At 42.2% G+C, this 27,060-nt stretch overlaps 1 protein-coding gene across 5 annotated transcripts in view; it reads right to left on the bottom strand.

Annotated features, from left to right (window-relative positions):
- The window catches only part of LOC132887095 (piezo-type mechanosensitive ion channel component 2), a 345,950-nt gene that overhangs the window by 153,837 nt on the left and 165,053 nt on the right, over positions 1 to 27,060 (bottom strand). For 4 of the 5 annotated variants that reach the window (XM_060922465.1, XM_060922467.1, XM_060922466.1 and 1 more), the window contains exon 5: positions 20,523 to 20,682. In XM_060922465.1, coding sequence (XP_060778448.1) covers positions 20,523 to 20,682 — 160 coding nt within the window. Of the gene's footprint in view, positions 1 to 20,522; positions 20,683 to 27,060 lie in introns of those variants that run through there. The other variant, XM_060922469.1, reaches the window with a different exon arrangement.

Raw genomic sequence — 27,060 nt, 5'->3', positions numbered from 1 at the left:
ATTAGCCACAAAGTCAGAAAAATCTGTTCGTAAAATTACATTATAATGACCAAATACAATGAAAAGTATTTTTCCAGTCTCACCTGTGAAAGGTAATCCCATGTGAGCTCGTTTGGACGGTAAACCTGTTGGTACAGTTAAACGCAGCACATGAATGAGGCATCTTTATTCTCCGCTTTGACCTATCCAATATGGCGGCGAGGATGACGTATGATTCTACGTGGAAGGCGGCGTCTTTAATGGTCCGGAATAAATTGAATGCTACACGTTGATGGATTAATTTGTTCTTCTACACCCTTTTTGAGGAATGTATTGTAGGACTTAAACCAACATCTGAAGAGGTGAGATCGCTCCTTTTTTTCCCTATTTTTGCTGGCGGGATTGACTCTCTCTCTCTCTCACTTTGCACCATTACACAATAAATATTCACAGTGAAAATATTTTGTAAGCGCGTTTCATGAACCAAGTTATAGGATTTGTTGACAACTCGCATCGAGTTCGTTACACTTCTACCCGGCGTGAAGCACATGTGGTTGTGACGTCATCGTAAACAAATCCGTTCTACTCATCCAGACGACTTCGCAATGGCAATGTTGCCAGATCTTTCCACTCTGGAACCCATTCTCAAAACATTGCATTTTGGGGCACCCAAAACGCCGGTGCCGTGTGGACGCCAGGCCGAAACGATAAACAATTGTATCGGATTCACCTGAATCCATTGCCGTGTGGACAGGGCCTAAGCAACTGAAGGCCTCTCTCACATTGGCTAATGTTAATGTTCATGAATCCACCATCAGGAGAACACTGAACAACAACGGTGTGCATGGCAGGGTTTCAAGGAGAAAGCCACTGCTCTCCAAAAAGAACATTGCTGCTCGTCTACAGTTTGCTAAAGATCACGTGGACAAGCCAGAAGGCTATTGGAAAAATGTTTTGTGGACGGATGAGACCAAAACAGAACTTTCTGGTTGAAAGGAGAAGCGTTATGTTTGGAGAAAGGAAAACACTGCATTCCAGCATAAGAACCTTATCCCGTCTGTGAAACATGGTGGTGGTAGTATCATGGTTTGGGTCTGTTTTGCTGCATCTGGGCCAGGACAGCTTGCCATCATTGATGGAACAAGTAGCTCTACCAAAGAATGGTTAAAGAAGAATAAAGTTAATGTTTTGGAATGGCCAAGTCAAAGTCCTGACCTTAATCCAATCAAAATGTTGTTGAAGACCTGAAGCGAGCAGTTCATGTGAGGAAACCCACCAACATCCCAGAGTTGAAGCTGTTCTGTACGGAGAAATGGGCTAAAATTCCTCTAAGCCGGTGATCAGTCCTGCACAACAGTTACCGGAAACGTTTAGTTGCAGTTATTGCTGCACAAGGAGGTCACACCAGATACTGAAAGCAAAAGTCCACATACTTTTGCCACTCACAGATATGTAATATTGGATCATTTTCCTCAATAAATAAATGACCAAGTATCATATTTTTGTCCAATTTGTTTAACTGGGTTCTCTTTATCTACTTTTAGGACTTGTGTGAAAATCTGATGATGTTTTTGGTCATATTTACAACCCCGATTCCAAAAAAGTTGGGACAAAGTACAAATTGTAAATAAAAATGGAATGCAATGATGTGGAAGTTTCAAAATTCCATATTTTATTCAGAATAGAACATAGATGACATATCAAATGTTTAAACTGAGAATGTATCATTTAAAGAGAAAAATTAGGTGATTTTAAATTTCATGACAACAACACATCTCAAAAAAGTTGGGACAAGGCCATGTTTACCACTGTGAGACATCCCCTTTTCTCTTTACAACAGTCTGTAAATGTCTGGGGACTGAGGAGACAAGTTGCTCAAGTTTAGGGATAAGAATGTTGACCCATTCTTGTCTAATGTAGGATTCTAGTTGCTCAACTGTCTTTGGTCTTTTTTGTCGTATCTTCCGTTTTATGATGCGCCAAATGTTTTCTATGGGTGAAAGATCTGGATTGCAGGCTGGCCAGGTCAGTACCTGGACCCTTCTTCTACGCAGCCATGATGCTGTAATTGATGCAGTATGTGGTTTGGCATTGTCATGTTGGAAAATGCAAGATCTTCCCTGAAAGAGACGTTGTCTGGATGGGAGCATATGTTGCTCTAGAACCTGGATATACCTTTCAGCATTGATGGTGTCTTTCCAGATGTGTAAGCTGCCCATGCCAGACGCACTAATGCAACCCCATACCATCAGAGATGCAGGCTTCTGAACTGAGCGCTGATAACAACTTGGGTCGTCCTTCTCCTCTTTAGTCCGAATGACATGGCGTCCCTGATTTCCATAAAGAACTTCAAATTTTGATTCGTCTGACCACAGAACAGTTTTCCACTTTGCCACAGTCCATTTTAAATGAGCTTTGGCCCAGAGAAGACGTCTGCGCTTCTGGATCATGTTTAGATACGGCTTCTTCTTTGAACTATAGAGTTTTAGCTGGCAACGGCGGATGGCACGGTGAATTGTGTTTACAGATAATATTCTCTGGAAATATTCCTGAGCCCATTTTGTGATTTCCAATACAGAAGCATGCCTGTATGTGATGCAGTACCGTCTAAGGGCCCGAAGATCACGGGCACACAGTATGGTTTTCTGGCCTTGACTCTTACGCACAGAGATTCTTCCAGATTCTCTGAATCTTTTGATGATATTATGCACTGTAGATGATGATATGTTCAAACTCTTTGTAATTTTACACTGTCAAACTCCTTTCTGATATTGCTCCACTATTTGTCGGCGCAGACAAAAAAGATCTAAGACGGTTGAGCAACTAAAATCCTACATTAGACAAGAATGGGTTAACATTCCTATCCCTAAACTTGAGCAACTTGTCTCCTCAGTCCCCAGATATTTACAGACTGTTGTAAAGAGAAAAGGGGATGTCTCACAGTGGTAAACATGGCCTTGTCCCAACTTTTTTGAGATGTGTTGTTGTCATGAAATTTAAAATCACCTAATTTTTCTCTTTAAATGATACATTTTCTCAGTTTAAACATTTGATATGTCATCTATGTTCTATTCTGAATAAAATATGGAATTTTGAAACTTCCACATCATTGCATTCCATTTTTATTTACAATTTGTACTTTGTCCCAACTTTTTTGGAATCAGGGTTGTATGTTCCATATCTTATTTCATAGTTTTAATGCCTTCAGTATTGTTCTACAATGTAGAAAATAGTCAAAATACAGAAAAAATAACCCTATGGATGAGTAGGCATGTCCAAACCTTTGACTGGTAGATTCATTACAGTGGCTAGTTTGTCACAGATTAGAGAAATGTATTTTCTGGCTAAATTTTCCTCTGGCTAATTTTTAGAAGCCAAATCGGCCAATTGAGGGTCCTGCTGCCAAATTACACATTTGTAAGTAATAACAGTGAATGGGCCTATCATAGTGACTTTAACGGGAAACACTTTTAATGAAAAACAACTGAGTATAATAGCTGTGTATGCACATTTATTCATGTGCATATTTGTCGACAGGAATGCACAAGTGCAAACGTCTTAGACTCTACATATTTAAGATACATTTTGTCTTAGATGTTTAGTTTCATGTCACCTTCATTTATGTGTCCGCTGATGTTCAGCGTTTAATCATTTATTTTAGCAAAAATTACAGGAATGTCCACATGCCAGTAAGTAAATATTGCATAACAGTCCTTTGATTCTGATAAAAAAAACATCTTTGAAGTCATTTTGGACAAGTAAAAGGAGGCATAGTGGGCTGAAAATGAAAAGCATCCAAGAAAAAAAAAAACCTACCAGTTGATTTCTGTTAAATAGTGTACTCTAAAGAATTAATGCAGTTACTGTTTACTGCAATACTGATATTTGGAAATTGCATTTACTTAATTTTGAAACATTTTTACAAGTATGATAATTAGATTAGATTAGATTAGATTAGATTAGATTAGATTAGATTAGATCGATCTTTATTGATCCCTTTGGGAGGGTTCCCTCAGGGAAATTAAGATTCCAGCAGCATCATTACAGGATAAACAGAGAATAGAAAATAGAGAAAAAACTTCTAGATAAATTAAATTAAATTAAGTATTTACATATACAAATTTAAAAAGAATAAGATATGGGGAAGAGAGAAAGGGGGAGAAGGGGCCAGCAGGAGAGATATCGCACTTTATATTGCACATTATACTGCACATTGTCCAGTATTGCTTAATATTGCTTATTGTTAGGCTAGGCTACTCCTCCTTCCTGTCCTCTGTCCTCCTGTTACCCCTCCTCCCCCCCAGAGAGGAATTGTACAGTCTCAGGGACAAAGGGGTTTTTAAGTCTGTTAGTCCTGCACTTGGGAAGGAGCATTCTGTCACTGAACAGACTCCTCTGGTGGCTGATGACGGTGTGCAGAGGGTGACTGGCATCGTCCATGATGTTCAATAGTTTGTCCATAGACCTCTTCTCTGCCACCGTCACCAGAGAGTCCAGCTTCATGCCGACCACAGAGCCAGCCCGCCTGATCAGTTTGTCCAGCCTGGATGTGTCCTTCTTGGATGTGCTGCCCCCCAGCACACCACGGTGTAAAACAGGACACTGGTGACCACAGACTGATAGAACATCCACAGGAGTTTCCTGCAGATGTTAAAGGACCGCAGCCTCCTAAGGAAGTATAGCCTGCTCTGTCCCTTCCTATATAAGTGATTGGTGTTGCAAGTCCAGTCCAGCTTGCTGTCCAGCCACAGCCTGAGGTACTTGTAGGAATCCACAGTCTCCACCTCAACTCCCTCGATCAGAACTGGTTGTGACCTTGGTCTGGACCTCCCAAAGTCAATGACCAGTTCCTTGATCTTCGAGGTTTATGCAACTAAACTTCATATAGTCTTCAGATGAATAAAAATAACTTTTTCAAGATTATCGCACCTTGGCCTATTATCACTGGACATTGCAACATGACCTGGATGACTAAAAAGTGTCATGAAATAAAACCATGCATGAGATTTTATAATTTATTGGTGTGTACTCACTGCATCCTGAAAGCATGTGAGGTTTCTAAAAGCCACAATGTGATAATCTCCATCACAGTTTGTCTGTAAAAGGATTATTACTGGCAATTATTACTGGCGATTATAATCACTGGTGGTTTCAGGATACAGGCAACTTACTACCATTTTAAATTCCTCAGTCTGTTCCATAAACTGGACAGACAAAGACTGGACAAAGACCCATCTTCAAATGTCCACTGGAGACTCAGATTTTGGCTGTCAGGGGTAGAGCATGACATGACCTTGTGCTGTTGTAGCCGAACCGCCTCAAGGTTTGGTGTTCTGGGCATTCTGAGATGCTTTTCTGCTCACTACATTTGTAAAGAGTGGTTATTAGCTCATCTGGCCAACAGGCGATGAGCTTATGCTATCATGTGCTGTTCACTGTCCATCCGGCATCGTTCACATTTCACGAAAATCACTTCTTCTCTCTCAATTCTCACCGATTTTTATTCTTTTTGGCAGGAAGGTCAGTCTGCTTGGGGTGCATATGGCTTCTACCCAAATTTGCATAATTGCAATTAATAATGGAGTAATTAAGCCCTAACAAGTAGTTTCCACACAAATTGTTTCTTCTCTCTCAATTCTTCACTAATTTTGATTCTTTCTGGCATGAAGGTAGGGGTACCTAGGGTGCATATAACTTCTACCTCATCTCATCTCATTATCTCTAGCCGCTTTATCCTGTTCTACAGGGTCGCAGGCAAGCTGGAGCCTATCCCAGCTGACTACGGGTGAAAGGCGGGGTACACCCTGGACAAGTTGCCAGGTCATCACAGGGCTGACACATAGACACAGACAACCATTCACACTCACATTCACACCTACGGTCAATTTAGAGTCACCAGTTAACCTAACCTACATGTCTTTGAACTGTGGGGGAAACCGGAGCACCCAGAGGAAACCCACGCGGACATGGGGAGAACATGCAAACTCTGCACAGAAAGGCCCTGATCAGCCACAGGGCTTGAACCCGGACCTTCTTGTTGTGAGGCGACAGCGCTAACCACTACACCACCATGCCGCCTAACTTCTACCTGGATTTGCTAAATTACAATTATTAATAAAGTTATGGACTAATTAAGCCTTAATGAGCAGTTCAACAAAAATCGCTTCTTCTTGGTCATGCCACACTCACAACCTGCCGTAAGTGTTTTGGACACACACGGGTCGCAGGGTTTGGTAGCTCGCAGCCGTGCCTCAGGGTCGCAATGAACATTTGGGGGAGGAGTACGGGCAAAATACTTGTCAAGTACAGGTTGCACGCCTGACTTACTCGCATACATGTCAACCTATACGGAATGTCCGTATTTTATATGGATTTGATTCAATAAACGTAGTATATGGGCGTATAAATAAAGTTATATGGATTCTTTAAAAAAACCTCAATATTTATTTAGAGCTATAATCAATTCCCACGATGATAAAAGAGCGCATAGCATTTACAAACGTACTGTACACCACAGCCAGCCAGTAAAGAGTCTTATGAAATCACGCGTTATCTTGTGGTAGCGAGACTTCGTTCCACTTTTGATCATGCGCACACCGCATTGCGAGAATCCCGCCAACCGTGAAGTCATAGACATATAAACATAGACGCCGCCTTCTGTGTAGAATCATACGTCATCCTCGCCGCCATATTGGATGTGGCAAAGTGGAGATTCTTCAGCGTCTCTGGTATAGCGTCTAGACAGTAGCCAAGAATAAAGATGCCTCATTCATGTGCTGCGTTTAACTGTACCAACAGGTTTACCGTCCAAACAAGATCACATGGGATTACCTTTCACAAGTGAGACTGGAAAAATAATTTTCAATATATTTGGTCATTATAACGTAATTTTACGAACAGATTTTCCTGACTTTGTGGCTAATATGAAGTCTCGTGCATATTAGCCACTCGGTGAAACCTGTCTCCAAACAACAAAGTATTTCCTTCATAACTACGCTGATAACACTTTGTGTTTTTGTCAAATATTGGATCTTTGTATTCATTCTGAAGGTTTATTGTTATTAATATTGAATAAAAAGTAACTGGGATATATCATTGTTAATTATCATTCAAATTTTAGGTAAATTATTTTAATTTGCATCTTATACGGATTTTATAAGGGAAATACGGATTTTGGAGGTTGGTTATACAGGTTTGATTGACCAAAGGTTGACATGTATGTACTCGAGCCATGGGAAAAATTGCACCACTAGCCTGTGGAAAGAGTATGTCTGACGCACGTGATCAGGGCATGGTCAGTGAGTGTGGAGTGCGTGTGACTTGCATTTTACCAGTTTCCTGCACTAGGAGTACGGGCCGCACTTGTAAAGCATGTGTGATGCACGTGATTAGCACATGACAATCACTCGTGACTTGTGTGATGCAAGCCAGGAGTGGGTATAAAACCAGCGTGTCTGCAGCATTCTGTGTCTGTCTTTCGGCTGAAGAACAATATCACTTCGTGCTGCTCCTCAGCTTCTATCATCTGCCTATAAGGGTTCAACTCCCTCAGCTGTTGCGGCGGTATGGCGATAGCCATCTTCTTCCCTTCTACAATGCTACACATTACATGATCGGTTCTTTGGTTCCTCCCCAATACCCAGAGTCTTGCCCCTCGTGTCACGTGCGGGTCGCATTCGCTGCGTGCACACCACACATAGGGGTAGAAAGTAAGTTATACTTCTGTCTTGGGGGCCGCACAAATACGTAGCAAGTGTGGAGTACTTGTGTAGTACTTCTGAGGCACGTCACTTGTACATTGACCGTGCATCGCTCGTGTGTCTTACTGTCATCACAAAGCCCCTACTAGCCAGGCTGCTGACTTGGTTCAGGCATACAAAAGGGTCCTGTACGTAGTGTATGCGTTCTTGATTTTTCGCAAGACCCGTAGAATCTGCATGTGCAGGACCAAAAGTCTCCATGGGCAGTCTGCAACCTTCTATGGCGCTGAATACACGCAAGTGTTGCATAAGTCTCAAGCACGGTTTTGCCAAATTTTTTACCGTAGACCGCCCCTAGTAGCACATACGGCGGGTTGTGAGTGAGCCTTCAATTCCTCACCATTTTGGATTCTTTCTGGTAAATAGGTCAGTATTCCTAGGATCTATATAGCTTCTATATATAGCTTGTATATAGTGTATGTAGCTTGCAACATTTATTGCGCAAGGTGGCCCACTTTAGATCGTTCCTTGTGGGCTAGACGGGGCTAGAGTGAGCTACGCCATCATTGACGGTCTCATTTGAGTTGTCATAGATGTCATTTCAGCACAAACCGGTCTGGCCATTCTCCTTTGAGCTCTGATTAAGAAGACTTTTCTTATTTTCTGAACATTAAAGGAAAACTCCAGGATTTATAACCTGGACTCTATTTTCCCATCTCTTTGGGTCCAAATATTTACTATGACACTTACAATTTTGCTATGATGGCTGAAGACTACAGTTGCCATGACAACCTTAGGACTACAGTTGTCATGAACAGTTTTACACTCAAGTCTCCATCAATGAACAGTTGATAACTTCAACAATGTAGGCTTCATGCTAAAACTAAGAGCAAGTTCTGTTTCCAGTTGAGAGTACGAGTATGCTTCATGTGTTTTGGCTGCCGCTTCTTGCCAGAGCTTTTTCTTTATTTTCTTTCCCCCCCTTTTTTTTCTGTGTTGGTATGGTTTGATGTTTGTTCTTTGTTTGAATGTTCTGTTCACCAGTTGTGGCATAGCTCCAGACCCAGTTTTGTGCACCAGTTTCCTCAGGCCTTGGTCCGCCATGGGTAATGCATATTCTGCTCACTAAGGACTGCAGTGAGCCCAGTCTTCTTACCTCAGTCTTTACCTGTTATCCCTCATGGTCATAAACATGGGCTGTTAACATCCCATAAACATGGGATGTAAACAAAGATCACCATCTGTGTTTACATCCCTCAGAAGGCAGATGCAGCCACTGCATGTGAGAGGATTCACTCTGTCACAGCAAGGCTGCAGACACAACACCCTGAGGCATTTGTCATCATTTCTGGGGACTTTAATCATGCTACTTTGGACTCTACTTTGGCTGCTTTTTACCAGGCTGTGGATTGTCCAACAAGGAACAACAGGACAATTGACTTGCTGTATGCTAATGTGAGGGATGCATACAGAGTCACACCCCTCCCCCCACTAGGGAAATCTGACCACAACCTGGTTTTTCTACAGCTGAAGTACACCCCCCTGGTTCAAAGGCAGCCTGCAACAACTAGCTCCATCAGGAGGTGGTCCCCTGAAATGGAAGATGCCCTCAGAGACTGCTATGACATCATGGACTGGGATGTGCTGCTTAGCCCACACTGTGAGGACATAGAGGGGCTGGGACACTGCCTGACAGATTACCTCAACTTCTGTGCAGACATGGTCTCTCCCGCTAAGACTGTATGGTGTTACCCTAATAACAAGCCATGGGTAACACAGGAAGTCAAAGCTGTCCTCAACAGGAAGAAGGCCACCTTCAGGAGCAGGGATAGGGAAGTGATGAAAGCAGCACAGCAGGAGGTGAAACGCTGCATGAGGGAAGCTAAGGACAGCTACAGGAGAAAGGTGGAGCAGAAGCTGAAGGAGAACAGCATGAGGGAGGTCTGGGAAGGTGTGAAAACCATCATAGGCCACAATACAAAGACCAGAGTCATTGAGGGGACAGTGGAGAGGGCGAACGAGTTGAATGGCTTCTTCAATCGGTTCAACCAGCCCATGTCCCCCCCACCCTCTCCCTCACTGCAGCCATCTCTCCTTCTTCCCTCAACACACCTCCCCCCAGTCATCACAGCAGCCCCCTCCTCCCTCTCCTCCCCCACCTCAACACAGACTCCTCTATGCATTACTGCAGACCAGGTCAGAGGTCAACTGAGGAAGCTTCACCCCAGGAAAGCAGCAGGCCCGGACAAGGTGTGTCCATGACTACTGAAGACCTGCGCTGCTGAACTGGGTGAACCACTCCAACGCATCTTCAACCTCAGCCTGCAGCTGGGGAGAGTGCCAACCCTCTGGAAGACATCATGTATCGTTCCAGTTCCCAAAAAGAATCGGACCAGCGAGCTGAATGACTTCCGACCGGTGGCGCTCACTTCACATCTGATAAAGATGGAGCGGCTTTTCCTCAGCCTCCTCAGACCCCAGGTACAACATGCCCAGGACTGTCTGCAGTTTGCGTACCGGGCAGGTGTTGGTGTGGAAGATGCCATCATCTACCTGCTACACCGAGCCCACTTGGATCTCGATAAGGGAAATGGCACAGTGAGGGTCCTCTTCTTGGACTTCTCGAGTGCCTTCAACACCATCCAGCCCCTATTGCTTCAGGACAAACTGAACAGGATGCGAGTGGACCCCTGCCTGATCACCTGGATCTCCAACTACCTCACTGACAGGCCGCAGTACGTCAGGCTGAAGGACATCATGCCTGACACTGTAATTAGCAGCACTGGAGCACCCCAGGGCATGGTGCTGGTCCCTCTTCTCTTCACCCTGTACACCACGGACTTCTGCTACAACTCGGAGCTGTGTCACATTTGCCGATGACACAGCCATTGTTGGGTGTATCAGTGACGACAGAGAGGAGGAGTATAGGAGCCTGGTGAGGGACTTTGCTGTGTGGTGCAACAGGAACCATCTGCATCTCAACACCTCAAAGACCAAGGAGCTGGTCATTGACTTTGGGAGGTCCAGACCAAGATCACAACCAGTTCTGATCGAGGGAGTCGAGGTGGAGGCTGTGGATTCCTACAAGTACCTCAGGCTGTGGCTGGACAGCAAGCTGGACTGGACTTGTAACACCAATCACTTATACAGGAAGGGACAGAGCAGGCTATACTTCCTTAGGAGGCTGCGGTCCTTTAACATCTGCAGGAAACTCCTGTGGATGTTCTATCAGTCTGTGGTCGCCAGTGTCCTGTTTTACACCGTGGTGTGCTGGGGGGGCAGCACATCCAAGAAGGACACATCCAGGCTGGACAAACTGATCAGGCGGGCTGGCTCTGTGGTCGGCATGAAGCTGGACTCTCTGGTGACGGTGGCAGAGAAGAGGTCTATGGACAAACTACTGAACATCATGGACGATGCCAGTCACCCTCTGCACACCGTCATCAGCAACCAGAGGAGCCTGTTCAGTGACAGAATGCTCCTTCCCAAGTGCAGGACGAACAGACTCAAAAACTCCTTTGTCCCTCACGCCATCAGACTGTACAACTCCTCTCTGGGGGGAAGGAGGGGTAACAGGAGGACAGAGGACGGGAAGGAGCAGTAGCCTAGCCTAACAATAAGCAATACCAGACAATGTGCAACATAATGTGCAATATAAAGTGCATTATCTCTCCTGCTTCCCCCCCCACACACACTTACCCTAACCCCCCTCCCCCTTCCTCTCTTCCCCATATCTTATTCTTTTATATTTGTATTTGTAAATCTCATCTCATTATCTCTAGCCGCTTTATCCTGTTCTACAGGGTCGCAGGCAAGCTGGAGCCTATCCCAGCTGACTACGGGCAAAAGGCGGGGTACACCCTGGACAAGTCGCCAGGTCATCACAGGGCTGACACATAGACACAGACAACCATTCACACCTACGGTCAATTTAGAGTCACCAGTTAACCTAACCTGCATGTCTTTGGACTGTGGGGGAAACCGGAGCACCCGGAGGAAACCCATGCGGACACAGGAAGAACATGCAAACTCCGCACAGAAAGGCCCTCGCCGGCCACAGGGCTCGAACCCAGACCTTCTTGCTGTGAGGCAACAGCGCTAACCACTACACCACCGTGCCGCCCCTGTATTTGTAAATACTTAATTTATTTTAATTTATCTAGAAGTTTTTCTCTATTTCTTTTCTCTGTTTATCTGTAATGATGCTGCTGGAATCTTAATTTCCCTGATGGAACCCTCCCAAAGGGATCAATAAAGTTTTATCTAATCTAATCTAATCTAATCTAATCTAATCTAATCTAATCTAATCTAATCTAATCTAATCTAATCTAATCTAATCTAATCTAATCTAATCTAATCTGTGTCCAAAATCACTCACTCACTCATTCTATACTCCCTACTCACTATATAGGGAATTACTATATAGAGGACTATACAGTGAGTTCATTGGTAAAATGAAAAAACACTTTTGGACACTATTCCGCCATGCCGTTATTTACGTCATTACTGTCGCACAATTAAAACATGCCAGATCAGTCGGCTGGTGGGTTTTGAAAATAATAAATACATGCATGTATTTTTGTGATAAATACATATTATACTGAGCGTATTTCCCACATTAATCAATACAAAGTACTTTGTGTCTGCTGCATCTTTCAGTTCTTTTAAATCAAGGATGAATACTTTCTTCTTTGCTGCTGCCTTAAATCAATTACATCATATTTGAGGCTTTTGATTAACTACTGGGGACGGCACGGTGGTGTAGTGGTTAGCACTGTCGCCTCACAGCAAGAAGGTCCGGGTTCGAGCCCCGTGGCCGGCGAGGGCCTTTCTGTGCGGAGTTTGCATGTTCTCCCTGTGTCCGTATTGGTTTCCTCTGGGTGCTCTGGTTTCCCCCACAGTCCAAAGACATGCAGGTTAGGTTAACTGGTGACTCTAAATTGACCGTAGGTGTGAATGGTTGTCCATGTGTCAGCCCTGTGATGACCTGGCGACTTGTCCAGGGTGTACCCTGCCTTTTGCCCGTAGTCAGCTGGGATAGGCTCCAGCTTGCCTGCGACCCTGTGGAACAGGATAAAGCGGCTAGAGATAATGAGATGAGATTCTATTTTAGCTTTTTTTCTATTCTCTTACTATTTTTAATTGTACTTGAATGGCCATTTATAATGTGTTTCTTCCTCCGTCCATTCACCCCAACACTTTACAATATTGTTGCCATTTTCACACCACAACTTATAAATCTGTTGTCATAAGGAAAAACAAACTACTGCTATAGTCAATCTAAAATACTTGACGTTCCTTATAAAACAGCTTTTACCGCAATGCATGATGGTATATATTGCTCGGTTAGTGACCATCGGTTGTACACTACTTTTCACAATGCATTGTGGGATACTATGCGTCCGCTATATAGGGTGTAATAATTCTCACTATACATTCAGACAGCACTACAAAATGGCGAATTCACTATATAGTCCACCATGTAATGAGTAGTGAGTGATTTTGGACAGGGATGGTTTCAGCTAACTTTCAGCTCTGTGCTCTTCATTTTATTAATAAATTAATTTATTTGTTGAGCGTTCCTTAAATACAATTGCAACAACAAACATTTTCATTGTTAAATTGCATTGTTAGCCTCACAAGAATATCATAATTAGGTGAACAAGAAGATTCAGTTGGCAGAACTCTTATCTAAACTTGAAAACATTATTAAAGTCAATAATAGTCAAAAGTTGAGAAAACTCAAAAATTATCAAGGCACGTTGCCTTGATAATTTGAGTTTTCTCAACATTTTCGTTTTTACAGGGTATAACTGGCACCCGTTCTGATGTCTACAAAAGAGATCTTTTCCACGTTGTCATACACTCATCCATATTGTCATAATCAGCTAAACATTCAGGCATTACTTTGGAAATAAACTTCACAAATTCTGTCTGATTTCTTCTTTTGTCAGCATCAGAAATCAGAAAACAATCGACTCCAGGGGTGCTGAGTCAGAGATTGGAAGAAAATAAAGTGAAACAATGACTGTAGAAACAGTAATTTTCAACAGTGTCTTTACAGCTGTTGACATAAACCAACACAGGCGTATTTCTGTAGGGATCTGTTCCATGCTGTCAGACACTTCGCCTGTATTTGCATGATTTTATGCATTGCACTGCTGCCACAGGATTGAATAATTGCATCCATGAGCAGGGGTACTGGTGTCCCTATTATGTGTATTTTCTGCAAAAATGTATTTTTGAGTGTGAACACTTCTGTGTGACCCAAAATAATAAAATTATTCAGCATGAATGCCAGGTTACACATTTCTCCTGCTATCCAAATACTCATTTGACCAGAACTGCAATGCTCCAAAACAGAATTAAAATGTGGAGCGCCACCAGGAACCAAAGTAGTGATCTGCATTTTGTGACAGATATGAGGCCAAGGAAAGATGCTAAGTGGCTTCATAGATATATGACCTGGGTTTTTATTGAGCAAGTATTTCATCTCTAACACAAACAGCTCATCGGTCTACAGGCTCCACCTGTCCGTTTCCCTTCTGACTCCACATCCATCAGTCCTCCTGTCAAACAGGCCATTTACCTGAATAAATACTGCCCTGATTGCAAAATAAGACATGGCAGAGGGGAATCATCAAAAATAAATAAATTCCATGCCAAGGAGAAGAGGAATTAGGCCAGGGCATTGCCGCCAGGACAAACAGGAACAGGACTGGCAGTCCTCAAGAAACCAAGGCTAGGCAAAAAAAAAAAAAATAGGATGGGTGAAGCAATGGTGTTTTTTTTCATGTATATACAGGGTATTTTCAGGTGTTTGTGTGATCTTGAGATTTTAAATAACAGCACTTTTAAATTCACAAATACGACAGGTTGGAAAGTGTTGATTAATTTTCTAAAATAGAAGCTCTGACAATATTGCCAGCTCTAATTCAGAGAGATTGGTGGACACATAATTTAAGATTAATAATAAACAGACATAAAAATGTGTTGCTTTTAACAAATCTTTATTTAAAGTTTATGCAAGGAGTCACCAGTGTCAGCACTTCTTCTTGGTCAGAGATAAAAAATACAGCTATAGGTTTTCTGACAAGAGAAAACATTTCAGAAGAGGAGTTTTGTACTTTTTGGTTTCTCTATAACATGACGGGCTGTTTTTTTTTGTATCATTAACTTAAGGAAATGACTGTTTATATCTGTTATACCATAAGTGATAACTAATTTGTCTGACAGACCTTTCCACAACTTTAAATGTAACAATGAAGAGTTTGAAGTGATTAACAGGGACATTTTGAAATTACAGGGTTATGAAATGTCATCATTATACATTAATACAAGATGTTCGAGATGAAAAAAAATTAAGAGGACTTTAGCTTAAAAAACATGTTAAAGTTGTAACATCAGTCCGTTGGGACATTTCCCTGGGCGCGGACATGCTGGATTAGCCAGATACATGGATGTATTAAGAGATGAAAATAACGGTGGTGCTGCATGGCGTAGGATTCCACACGTCTTCCTCATTCCGTCCTGGATCCGCTATTGCATGCAGCCAAAGCTATTATTACCGTCTATTTTTTTCAAGCATTATTTTATCTGTGTATTACATTTTAAGTATTCTAGTGGTTTGTGCAGGAGTAGTGTCTTCATCTATATCTTCTCAATGATGGGTAAATGCACCACCTACAAGTGTGAAAACCATGATTCGGAACCCAAGAAAACATTGGGACTGTCATGGCATGGCTATCCTTTGAAGGAACCAGGACATTTGGCTGAGTGCTTTCATCAAGTAAAGCGAGAAAACTTAACTCCTGGAAAAAGCAGCAAATTGTGCAGTAAGGATTTTACAGAAGATTGTTTTGTGGAGAAGTTGTATGAAAAAAATCACTGGGAAGAAGCGAGACACGAGGCAAGAACGACAACTGAAGCCAGACGCGATCCTGACTTTGTTTCACCACAAAACACCAGCAGCACGACAGCATCCCGCGTCATGCATCAAACGGATGGAAGATAAGCAGGTGATTTAAAAAAAAATAAACAGGCAATAAACTCGCCACTACTTTATTTTGATTCCTTTTCTAATACTGCATTTCCATAATTTTTGTGGAGAAATGCAAACAAATTGACCAAGAAGTCATGCTCGGCCATAATATTATACTATAGTCTGGTATAGCATGCACTTGTACACCTCCGCTGTGCTTGCGGAAAATGACATCATGCATGATGGAGTTATGGCGGCCTCCCTGACAAAAAGTAGTCCTGTCTATTTTCATCACTTTAGTGATTATATCGTTAAGAACAAATTCAACATGCAGCTTTTTTATAAAGGATAGACATAAAGACTGACTTTTAGCTCAATTTGTTTATTTGCGAGATATTTTCTTTAAAAGTACATCCCTCACTAATAAATATAAAATGTAAACACTGGCAAATTGATGTGATTTACAAGCAATATAACACTTCTGAAAATGTTGTTACCGGAAAATAATCAACTCCAGGGTGGTAAGAGTAACTCTGCTCAGCACCAGGCTGCATCACACCACCCATTATTTTCCTATAGCAGAACATCCTGTTACATTTTATTCTTTACTTAATCAATGTATCACTATAAGGTATAGACAAAATACATTTAAAATAAGATGTCTCATCTCATTATCTCTAGCCAATTTATCCTGTTCTACAGGGTCGCAGGCAAGCTGGAGCCTATCCCAGCTGACTATGGGCGAAAGGCGGGGTACACCCTGGACAAGTCGCCAGGTCATCACAGGGCTGACACATAGACACAGACAACCATTCACACCTACGGTCAATTTAGAGTCACCAGTTAACCTAACCTGCATGTCTTTGGGGGAAACCGGAGCACCCGAAGGAAACCCACGCGGACACGGGGAGAACATGCAAACTCCGCACAGAAAGGCCCTCGCCGGCCACGACCCCGGACCTTCTTGCTGTGAGGTGACAGTGCTAACCACTACACCACCATGCCGCCCCTAGAATAAGATGTAAAGCCTGAAATCTAAATCTGGATGTAATTTATGCATTTTTAAAGCTTATTTTAAACCTGAGAACTCTCCAGGGCAAGAATATTCGTTATGTATTCCACTAAGATTTCTGATATGTTTTCTTGAACCAGTGCAATGTTTAAATTTCCTGTTCTTTCTCAAAAAAAAAAAAGATCTCTTCCATTATTTTATATGTCATGTAATTAAAGAGCCAGCGCACAAGGCAGTACGACTATTATTATAGGAACTGGAGAATCTTAAAATCAATGACAGGCTCAAGTTCAAAACTGGCACTCAGTGGAAATTGATGCAATTTAAATATCAGCGCACTTATTGGATGAATTAATGTCTTGCGCACGTTATATTGAACGTAAACCTAATTTATACAGCAAGAGAATGATTCTAACTCTTGTGTAGCATTCCAGGAATCTGCAGGGGATTATATGGATCCTGTAGTTGTCATAGATGTGAAATATAACAGAAAAATGAATAAGGATCGAGAATAATAAAAAGAAGCATAGAATAGAATGATAATTATTTCCATGTCATCACATGCTTCCCAATGCTAGAAATGAAAGGATCACATGCTATAGCCTTTATTTTGCCAGATAATACAGTATGAGCCTGTGAGTTATAATTTACTCGTATATTATATTTGTAATTTAATTTACCATGAAAGCAACACATTCCAGTACATTTTAGTGAGTTCAAAAATAATTTAGCAAAAATCTTTGAACATCTTTCAATCTATGAGCATACAGTGCCATCATAACCACATAAGGGTTGCTAGTTCTAAATTAAAAGACCCTGTGATCTCTCTGATGTTTTATGATTTTCACAAGAGCCTTCTATAACTCAAGAAGTCTGGATGAGCCATCAGTAAAAACATTAAAACTGATTTTTATTTGGTTCCCAGAGCCATGTTTTTCCACAACACTCTCTACATCTCCATCCACATTATCTCTCAATCCACAAACCCAACCAGATAACCAGTAAATGGCACAGACTGGCAAGAGAAGTTCTCAGAGTGTATGTTAGTTGATCTAAAGCAGTAGCCGTCTCTTCATTTCAGAGGGTTTCCAGGCTGAGTGTCTCTGGCCCATTGTGGGAGGGAAGAACAGCAGCCTTGGGAGAAATGGTGCACTATGAAAATGTCTCTGGTTGATATTCATCTAGACAGTAATGGGTTCACCTTATTATCCTCTTCATAACTGTGGCTTATAATTTATCACCGTAGAGACCTTTCTATCTTCCTGAAAGGGAGCAGCCTCTCTTAGTAAAAGAGTAAGATATATTACAGGCCCCTGGTTGTGTGCACTCCAAGAAAGTATTAATCAAGCAGATTCATATAGAACAAAGAGAACAGCTTAGATATGAATAAGGAGTGGGCAACACACAATATACCAGCAGGGAAAATTTGTCCGGGTTATCAGAGAAGAACATTGTTTTTTGGGTTGTGGCTGCTCAACATGACAATATGATATCCATGTCACTATTAATTACATCATACTGTACTTTTCTGAGATATCACGGGTATCATTAGTAGAATTTCTATCACACTGACAGACTCTATTGGTACTCCCAGTAGTTTATTGGATGCTAGGGTAGTTGGCATGTGCCATCCTTGACTGCCACTCAATGGAGTAGTAAGGCGTCTCCTTCCCTCCACTAGCCTGGGGTGGTGCCTTGAGCAAGCACTAGCAACCCCTCGCTCTGCCCTGGTCAAGGTTATGACCGAAGACTGGACTCTGCAGACTGCGTGGAGGAGACCACCACCTGGTGGTTCAATGGGCAGGAAGGCGGACCCAGCAAAGTATTTGTGGAGTGTGATCAAGGCACAGTGCAACAAGTAGAACACTGTTGGCCATCCATTGCAACCCAACCTAGCTCCAGCTGTCTTGATTCTGTCTTGCCCCTGGACTCAGTTAGGTCAGGACAAGAGAGTGAGGCTGATGGCTGTGCAACTCTCCCTCACTCTAATCCAAGTCACGCACAAGTCATGACTTCAAATTCAAGTCTTGTGGCGATGGGCAAGTAGCGAAACAGCAGGTGCAGAAACACTGGAAACTATAGTCATGAACCTGCACACAGGCAGCCCAGGGTATAGGGTAGCTCTCTGCTGGAATGAAGCAGCAGCAGAGTTCGGCATCCCCCTGGGTGTCTGAGCAGCCCTGTTTAGGATTCGCTCTGCTCACCTCCATGGAGGAAGGGGCTAGAAAAGGTGCCCCAAACATAGTCTGCTTCACCTCACCCTGGCCAGCACACCACGGCTGGCAGGGATCCCACTCAGCCGTCAAAATACAACAAAAAGACAGTGAAGGTACTCAACCTTGGCACATGGAACGTCGACATGTGGGTGTACCCTCAAAGCCTGGATTGGCCTCATCAGTCACCTCCGGACCCACAACCGCCACCCACCAAATTGAAGTCATGGTGATCTTCGACCCCAAAGGATGAACATCATCATATTGGATGCTAAAATATTTTCCGAATGTTTTATTTACCCTTCTCTCTTCCATGTTAAATGAATTATTGTTTCTAATTTCAACAAAAATAATGTTGTACCATGATGCAGCACTACTCTGCTTTTTCTAAATCTAAGTACACCAATGTACAGACAAGTGACTAAGTAAAGTGAAAAAAAAAAAGGCAACGTTTGTTAGGAAGGTGCTTTTTATAAAACCACCATGAGCCATCATGAGCTTGGGCACAGATTCTACCGTCTATCTCTGGAACCATACTAGAGCACTGAACACCATTTTACTAAAAGACATTCCCTCAGTCATTGCTTTGAGAATGCTGGTAGCAAGCCTAACACACTGGTCCAGAATCTCACATGCATGTTCAACTGGGATGAGGTCTGGTGACTGTGAAGGACATAGAATAAGATCTGCATCATTTTCACACTCAAACCATTCACTGAGCCCTTATATCCTGTGGATGGGGGTAGGTCATCCTGGAAGAGACCACTCCCATTAGGATAAAGATATTTCATTGCAGTTATGACTTACATTGACCAAAAGTATGTGGACACCCCACCATCAAACCCATATGTGGTTCTTCCCCAAACTTGGAAGCACATTGTTGTCTGTAGTGTCTTTGTGTGCTGTAGCCTTAAGATTTCCTTTCACTGGAACTAAGAGGCCCAAACCTGTTCCAGCATGATAATACCCCTGAGCACAAAGTGAAGTCCATGAAAACATGGTTTACCAAGGTTGGTGTGGAAGAACTTGAGTGTCCTGCACAGGGCTCTGACTTTAAACCCAGTGAACGCCTTTGGGATGAACTGGAATGCTGACACCACCCCAGGCCTCCTGACCCAACATCAGTGCCTGATCTAACGGATCTTGCGGCTGAATGGACATTGGCTGGATATGGATATGGCTGAATGTGAATTGTGGCTGAACGGATTTCCAAAATTTAGTGGAAAACCTTCTCAGAAGAGTGGACACTGTTGTAAGGGGGAACAATTCAATATTAAAGTCAATGGTTTTGGATGTTCAATATTTGGGCGTCCCCACATACTTTTGGCCATATAGTGTTCTTCCTGTTAAGAGGACAAGTGGAGCCAAGTCATATCAGCAAAATGCTTCGAACAGAATAACAGAGTCACCAGTTTTTCCTTTTATTTGACACCAAATATGAGAAGTTCTTGCTGATCTGGGTATATTTCCTAACCCTAAACCAGATCAACATGCTTCATTGAAGGTATAGCCTTGTTGAAAATTTATAAATCTTGATTTATATTGTTAGGCTCACTGACAATCATACGATAATAGAAAAAGCCTTCTTTAGAAAACATCACAAGTCCTTCAAAGTATCAAATATTGTGTAAACTCACCTGGTTCCCCATGTCAAAGTCAGTACTATGCTGCAAGACATCTTTCCCTGGAGGTTTTTCCAGACTGCGACACAGGAGCCATGTAACCAGACCAGCAATGAACATGCCAATGTCTGGGATGAAAACACGGATGCCATTACCTGCATCTGCTCCACGGACACTGTAAAGAAATGTAAAAATGTTAGAAAGATTGTTTGCAAGCTGGAAGAAATGGTCTTGAACATCATCTCTATTCTTGTTGGTGTCATTTCAATGTGCTGGCATGATTCTTTGGGTTCATACTGACCTATTCAGTTGTTTAGGACTTTAAGCCAATATGTACCTTAAATCAATCTACACATTTCATAAATTATGTTAAAACTTTCTATTAACCAAATATACTTATTGAATTAATTATTTACATATTGTATTATTTGTATACAGTGCCTTTCACATCCCTTTATTGGCACCTCTTGTGAAGTTTAGTAAAAAACCTTAGAAAAAAATCTATGAGATGCTCTGCTCCATACCTCCAACCTTATAAATATTATAGGAGAAGACTCAGTGCTGTTTTACTGACAAAGGAAGGTTGTACAAAGTTAAATGCAGGGGTGCCAATAATTGTGGCACATATGTTTTTGTTGAAAAATATTATTTCTTGATGAGGAATTTGTTTTTCTCTGAATACATTTTTTCACTTTTTTTTATTAGCTCATCCGGCTGATAGGCGATGACCTTATGCCATCATGTGTTGTCCATTGTCCGTCTGGCGTTGTCCACATTTCACAAAAAACACTTTTTCTCTCTCAGTTCTTCACCAATTTTTATTCTTTTTGGCAGGAAGGTAGGTCTGCCTGGGGTGCACATACAGTGGTGCTTGAAAGTTTGTGAACCCTTTAGAATTTTCTATATTTCTGCATAAATATGACCTAAAACATCATCAGATTTTCACACAAGTCCGAAAAGTAGATAAAGAGAACCCAGTTAAACAAATAAGACAGAAATATTATACTTGGTCATTTATTTATTGAGGAAAATTATCCAATATTACATATCTGTGAGTGGCAAAAGTATGTGAACCTTTGCTTTCAGTATCTGGTGTGACCCCCTTGTGCAGCAATAACTGCAACTAAACATTTCCGGTCTTTATTCTTCTTTAACCATTCTTTGGTAGAACAACTTGTGTGCTTAGGGTCGTTGTCTTGCTGCATGACCCACCTTCTCTTTAGATTCAGTTCATGGACAGATGTCCTGACATTTTCCTTTAGAATTCGCTGGTATAATTCAGAATTCATTGTTCCATCAATGATGGCAAGCTGTCCTGGCCCAGATGCAGCAAAACAGGCCCAAACCATGATACTACCACCACCATGTTTCACAGATGGGATAAGGTTCTTATGCTGGAAGGCAGTGTTTTCCTTTCTCCAAACATAACGCTTCTCATTTCAACCAAAAAGTTCTATTTTGGTCTCATCTGTCCACAGAATATTTTTCCAATAGCCTTCTGGCTTCTCCACATGATCTTTAGCAAACTGCAGACGAGCAGCAATGTTCTTTTTGGGGAGCAGTGGCTTTCTCCTTGCAACCCTGCCATGCACACCATTGTTGTTCAGTGTTCTTCTGATGGTGGACTCATGAACATTAACATTAGCCAATGTGAGAGAGGCCTTCAATTGCTTAGAAGTTACCCTGGGGTCCTCTGTGACCTCGCCAACTATTACATGCCTTGCTCTTGGAGTGATCTTTGTTGGTCGACCACTCCTGGGGAGGGTAAAAATGGTCTTGAATTTCCTCCATTTGTACACAATCTGTCTGACTGTGGATTGGTGGAGTCCAAACTCTTTAGAGATGCTTTTGTAACCTTTTCCAGCCTGATGAGCATCAACAACGCTTTTTCTGAGGTCCTCAGAAATCTCCTTTGTTCATGCCATGATACACTTCCACAAACGTGTTGTGAAGATCAGACTTCGATAGATCCCTGTTCTTTAAATAAAACAGGGTGCCCACTCACACCTGATTGTCATCCAATTGATTGAAAACACCTGACTCTAATCTCATCTCATCTCATTATCTGTAGCCGCTTTATCCTTCTACAGGGTCGCAGGCAAGCTGGAGCCTATCCCAGCTGACTACGGGCGAAAAGCGGGGTACACCCTGGACAAGTCGCCAGGTCATCACAGGGCTGACACATAGACACAGACAACCATTCACACTCACACCTACGGTCAATTTAGGCCCTGTCCACATGGCAACGGATTCAGGTGACTCCGATACAATTGTTTATCGTTTAGGCCTGGCGTCCACATGGCACCGGTGTTTTGGGTGCCCAAAACGCAATCTTTTTGAGAACGGGTTCCAGAGTGGAAAGATCTGGCAATGTTGCCGTTGTGAAGTTGTCTGGATGAGTAGAACGGATTTGTTTATGATGACGTCACAACCACACGACTGTGAGTGCTTCACGCCGGTTAGAAGTGTAACGAACTCGATGCAAGTTGTCAACAAATCCTATAACCTGGTTCATGAAACGCGCTTACAAAATATTTTCACTGTGAATATTTATTGTATAATGGTGCAAAGAGAGAGAGAGAGAGAGAGAGAGAGAGAGAGAGACTCTGCCCTTAGGGCAGAGTCAATCCCGCCAGCAAAAATAGGGAAAAAAAGGAGCAATCTCACCTCTTCAGATGTTGATTTAAGTCCTACAATACATTCCTCAAAAAGGGCGTAGAAGAGCAAATTAATCCATCAACGTGTAGCATTCAATTTATTCCGGACCATTAAAGACGCCGCCTTCCGCGTAGAATCATACGTCATCCTCGCCGCCATATTGGATAGGTCAAAGCGGAGAATAAAGATTCATGTGCTGCGTTTAACTGTACCAACAGGTTTACCATCCAAACGAGATCACATAGGATTACCTTTCACAGGTGAGAAACAACAAATTAATCCATCAACGTGTAGCATTCAATTTATTCCGGACCATTAAAGACGCCGCCTTCCGCGTAGAATCATACGTCATCCTCGCCGCCATATTGGATAGGTCAAAGCGGAGAATAAAGATTAGCTGCGTTTAACTGTACCAACAGGTTTGCCGTCCAAACGAGATCACATGGGATTACCTTTCACAGGTGAGACTGGAAAAATACTTTTCATTGTATTTGGTCATTATAATGTAATTTTACGAACAGATTTTCCTGACTTTGTGGCTAATATGAAGTCTCGCGCATAATAGTTTATGCGCATGCGTCCTTACTTCTTCTATTGTTCTGGTGTCTCCGAAGGGACCGTCTTACAGCGCCCCTAGAGGTGTGGCATGTGTATTGCATCATTTTCAGCAAGTGTTGCGTTGCCATATGGACCTGATATTTTACTGATCATTGCCCATTTGGACGCAATATATTTTTAAATAACATCTCATTGCCGTTGTAGCCTTAGAGTCACCAGTTAACCTAACCTGCATGTCTTTGGACTGTGGGGGAAACCGGAGCACCCGGAGGAAACCCACGCGGACAACATGCAAACTCCGCACAGAAAGGCCCTCGCCGGCCACGGGGCTCGAATCCAGACCTTCTTGCTGTGAGGCGACAGCGCTAACCACTACACCACCGTGCCGCCCTACCTGACTCTAATTTCACCTTCAAATGAATTGTTAATCCTAGAGGTTCACATACTTTTGCCACTCACAGATATGTAATATTGGATCATTTTCCTCAATAAATAAATGACCAAATATAATATTTTTGTCTCATTTGTTTAACTGGATTCTCTTTATCTACTTTTAGGACTTGTGTGAAAACCTGATGATGTTTTAGGTCATATTTATGCAGAAATATAGAAAATTCTAAAGGGTTCACAAACTTTCAAGCACCACTGTAACTTCTACCTAAATTTGCATCATTGCAATTAATAATGAGGATATGGAGTAATTAATCTCTAACAAGCAGTTTCCACACATATCACTTCTTCTCCCTCAATTCATCAATTTTGATTCTTTCTGGCGTGAAGGTAGGGGTACCTGGGGTGCATATAACTTCTACCCAGATTTGCTAAATTACAATTATTAATGAAGTTATGTACTAATTAAGCCTTAATGAGCAGTTCAACAAAAAATCTCTTCTTCTTGGCCAATTCCTCGTCGTTTTGGATTCTTTCTGGCAAATAGGTTGGTATTTCTAGGGTGCATATAGCTTCTATATATAGCTTGTATATAGTGTATACTAATAGTTATTGCCCGTGAATCTGATTTCCTCTGAATGGTGCTCTTCGAGGTCCCATACAACTGAAACTCTCAGGCGAGTGGGGGAGGGGATTCCCCGCTGAGGCTGCACGCAGTGTGTTAGCGTGAGCATGTAGCCTATGGGAAATGAATAGTGTGTTGGATTAGCACTAATCCCATGTTTTGGAAAATCGAAAATGTTGTCTTGGGACCCTCCAGTGTGTCACCAATCCATGTGCAAAGTATGGAGTATGTGCATCCAGCTGTGTTGATTTGCATAGGTGAACAGACAAAGAGACAAACAGCCTTCCTTTAGTAGTATAGATAGCTTGCAACATTTTTTTGTGCAAGGTGGCCAATTCTTTCTGGACTAGATGGGGCTGGAGTGAGCTACGCTGTCATTGACGGTCTTGTTTCAATGTGAGATTAAGTGATTTCACCAAAAGGTGGATTTATTCTGACCCTTTTTTTTTACTAATCTTTACAAAGGGTACCAATAATTGTACTCTTCTATATACTCTACTATAATCTAAAGGTATGTGTCTAAGATACTTATCGGAAAGTACAACTACAAAGCACACAGTTCACAGTCAGTTTTTATACTACTTCGGACGTTTTCAGGTACTCTGGTCATCCCAGTAGTCAACACTCTATAAAATATATATTATTGAAAAACACTGTAATTACAAAAGACAAATTTGAATCCCAAAACTTCTTGAGCCAAATTATCTTGTAAAATATAGTATTTAGTGCAACAATGAGCTGGAGTGCCTCACCAGCGCACACAAAAATGAGCCACACTAAAGGTCTGCGATTGCCAGTGTCCTTGGTTAATGTGCTAGCCCGTCTGGTTCTCATTTCCATGCTCAGGCAAACTACAGCCTTTTGTGGTTCACTCTGCTCAAGTCCCCTGGCTCGCAAACAATCCCTTCAATCCCCAAATCAGCCTTTCTTTCCAGATCTGCACATTTCTGTCCTGAAAACTGAAACTCCACTTGTTTTATCCTTGCCCAGTCCAGGCATCACTCAGCTGCTGCCATTCTTCAAAACCCTCATTTTTAAGCTTTACATAGACAAGGTTAGGTTATACGGCATTAAGAGTTGAAGGTCTTTTGGAAAACTGGGGTGTATTACCACACTAGAGACCCATAAACCACAGTGACTCAACGTTCTGCAACACCATCTCACAATACAATGGGAACAAGCTCCATTGTAGCTATGTCTAATGCTAACATATGCTAGAACAAACAGATTGAGTCGCATTCCTTGTGAATTATATCTTGTTTGTCAATTACTGTATACATGCTCTCATCAGTCACTATATAAATCACAAATAACCAAATGAGAAAAAGAAAAACAGCTCAAACAACAACAAGATAAGCAGCCAAGTGGCTCTTCACCAGAAAATCATCTTGTACCTTGTTGATGTTGGGTCTCATACAACCCTAAACAAATGTTTGGATACACATGCGACTTGCTCTACATGGAATCCGGCTTTCAAAGAGAAATGTCGGCGACTGCGTAGCCTCTTTGAAGTCTACCGTGTTTGCCTCATAAAATTTAATAAGCAACAGACGGCGCTAGTTGACGCGAGTATTTTGCGATATGCTTTGTCCAGTGTAGACTCTCTCTAAAGGCGCCTCCCTGTACCTAAATAGTTTGCACTGCTGCTAAAGGCCACCTTTCATCTCAGTATGCTAATAAATAGAAAAGCGTGAGCTGGCAAAATGAAGGGCCTACAGATGGCACTGATTTGGGAATAAGACAGTGGTGAATTAACTAGGCAACTTTGGCCTGTAAAGAGAATTAAAAGGAGTCGCTATCAAAGTTAACAGTGAAAGTACCAATTTGAAGAGACACCCAGAATATTGTTGGCTCCACACAAAGATCTGTGTTTTTGGTTTGCTTTTAGAAGTCGCTGAGTGGTTTTAATTCTTGCATTTATTCAGAGGTTGGATTCTCATTCCAGCTGGGGTTGAGTTACTCTTTGATGAGTGCGGGTTGGATGAGTGGGGGGCAAAGTCATTAGCTGGCACTGAAGCCAGAACATCAGCAGGGGATAATGTACAGTCTGGAGGCTCTACAGACTGTCACATTGGCCAACAATACCTCCATCTCCACAGCAGGCACAAAAAAGGATCCAGGACCCAAATACCAAAAACCTGAGCTTTCAACAAGGCTGAAAAGATGAAATTGTTTAAAAAGAAGCACGAGACATAAATAAAGATATGCTTCCAACACCTTTATATATAGAATCTGCTTAAAAGCTCATCTTACATTCTTTTATTACGTTACTGGCACTGAGCAGACGCTCTTATCCAGAGTGATGTACAACATACCCAGAGC

The sequence above is a fragment of the Neoarius graeffei genome, chromosome 5, assembly GCF_027579695.1.
Source record: "Neoarius graeffei isolate fNeoGra1 chromosome 5, fNeoGra1.pri, whole genome shotgun sequence".
Taxonomy (NCBI): Eukaryota; Metazoa; Chordata; class Actinopteri; order Siluriformes; family Ariidae; genus Neoarius; species Neoarius graeffei.
The sequence above is the reverse complement of the archived record's forward strand: the minus strand, read 5'-3'. Positions and strand labels throughout refer to the sequence as shown.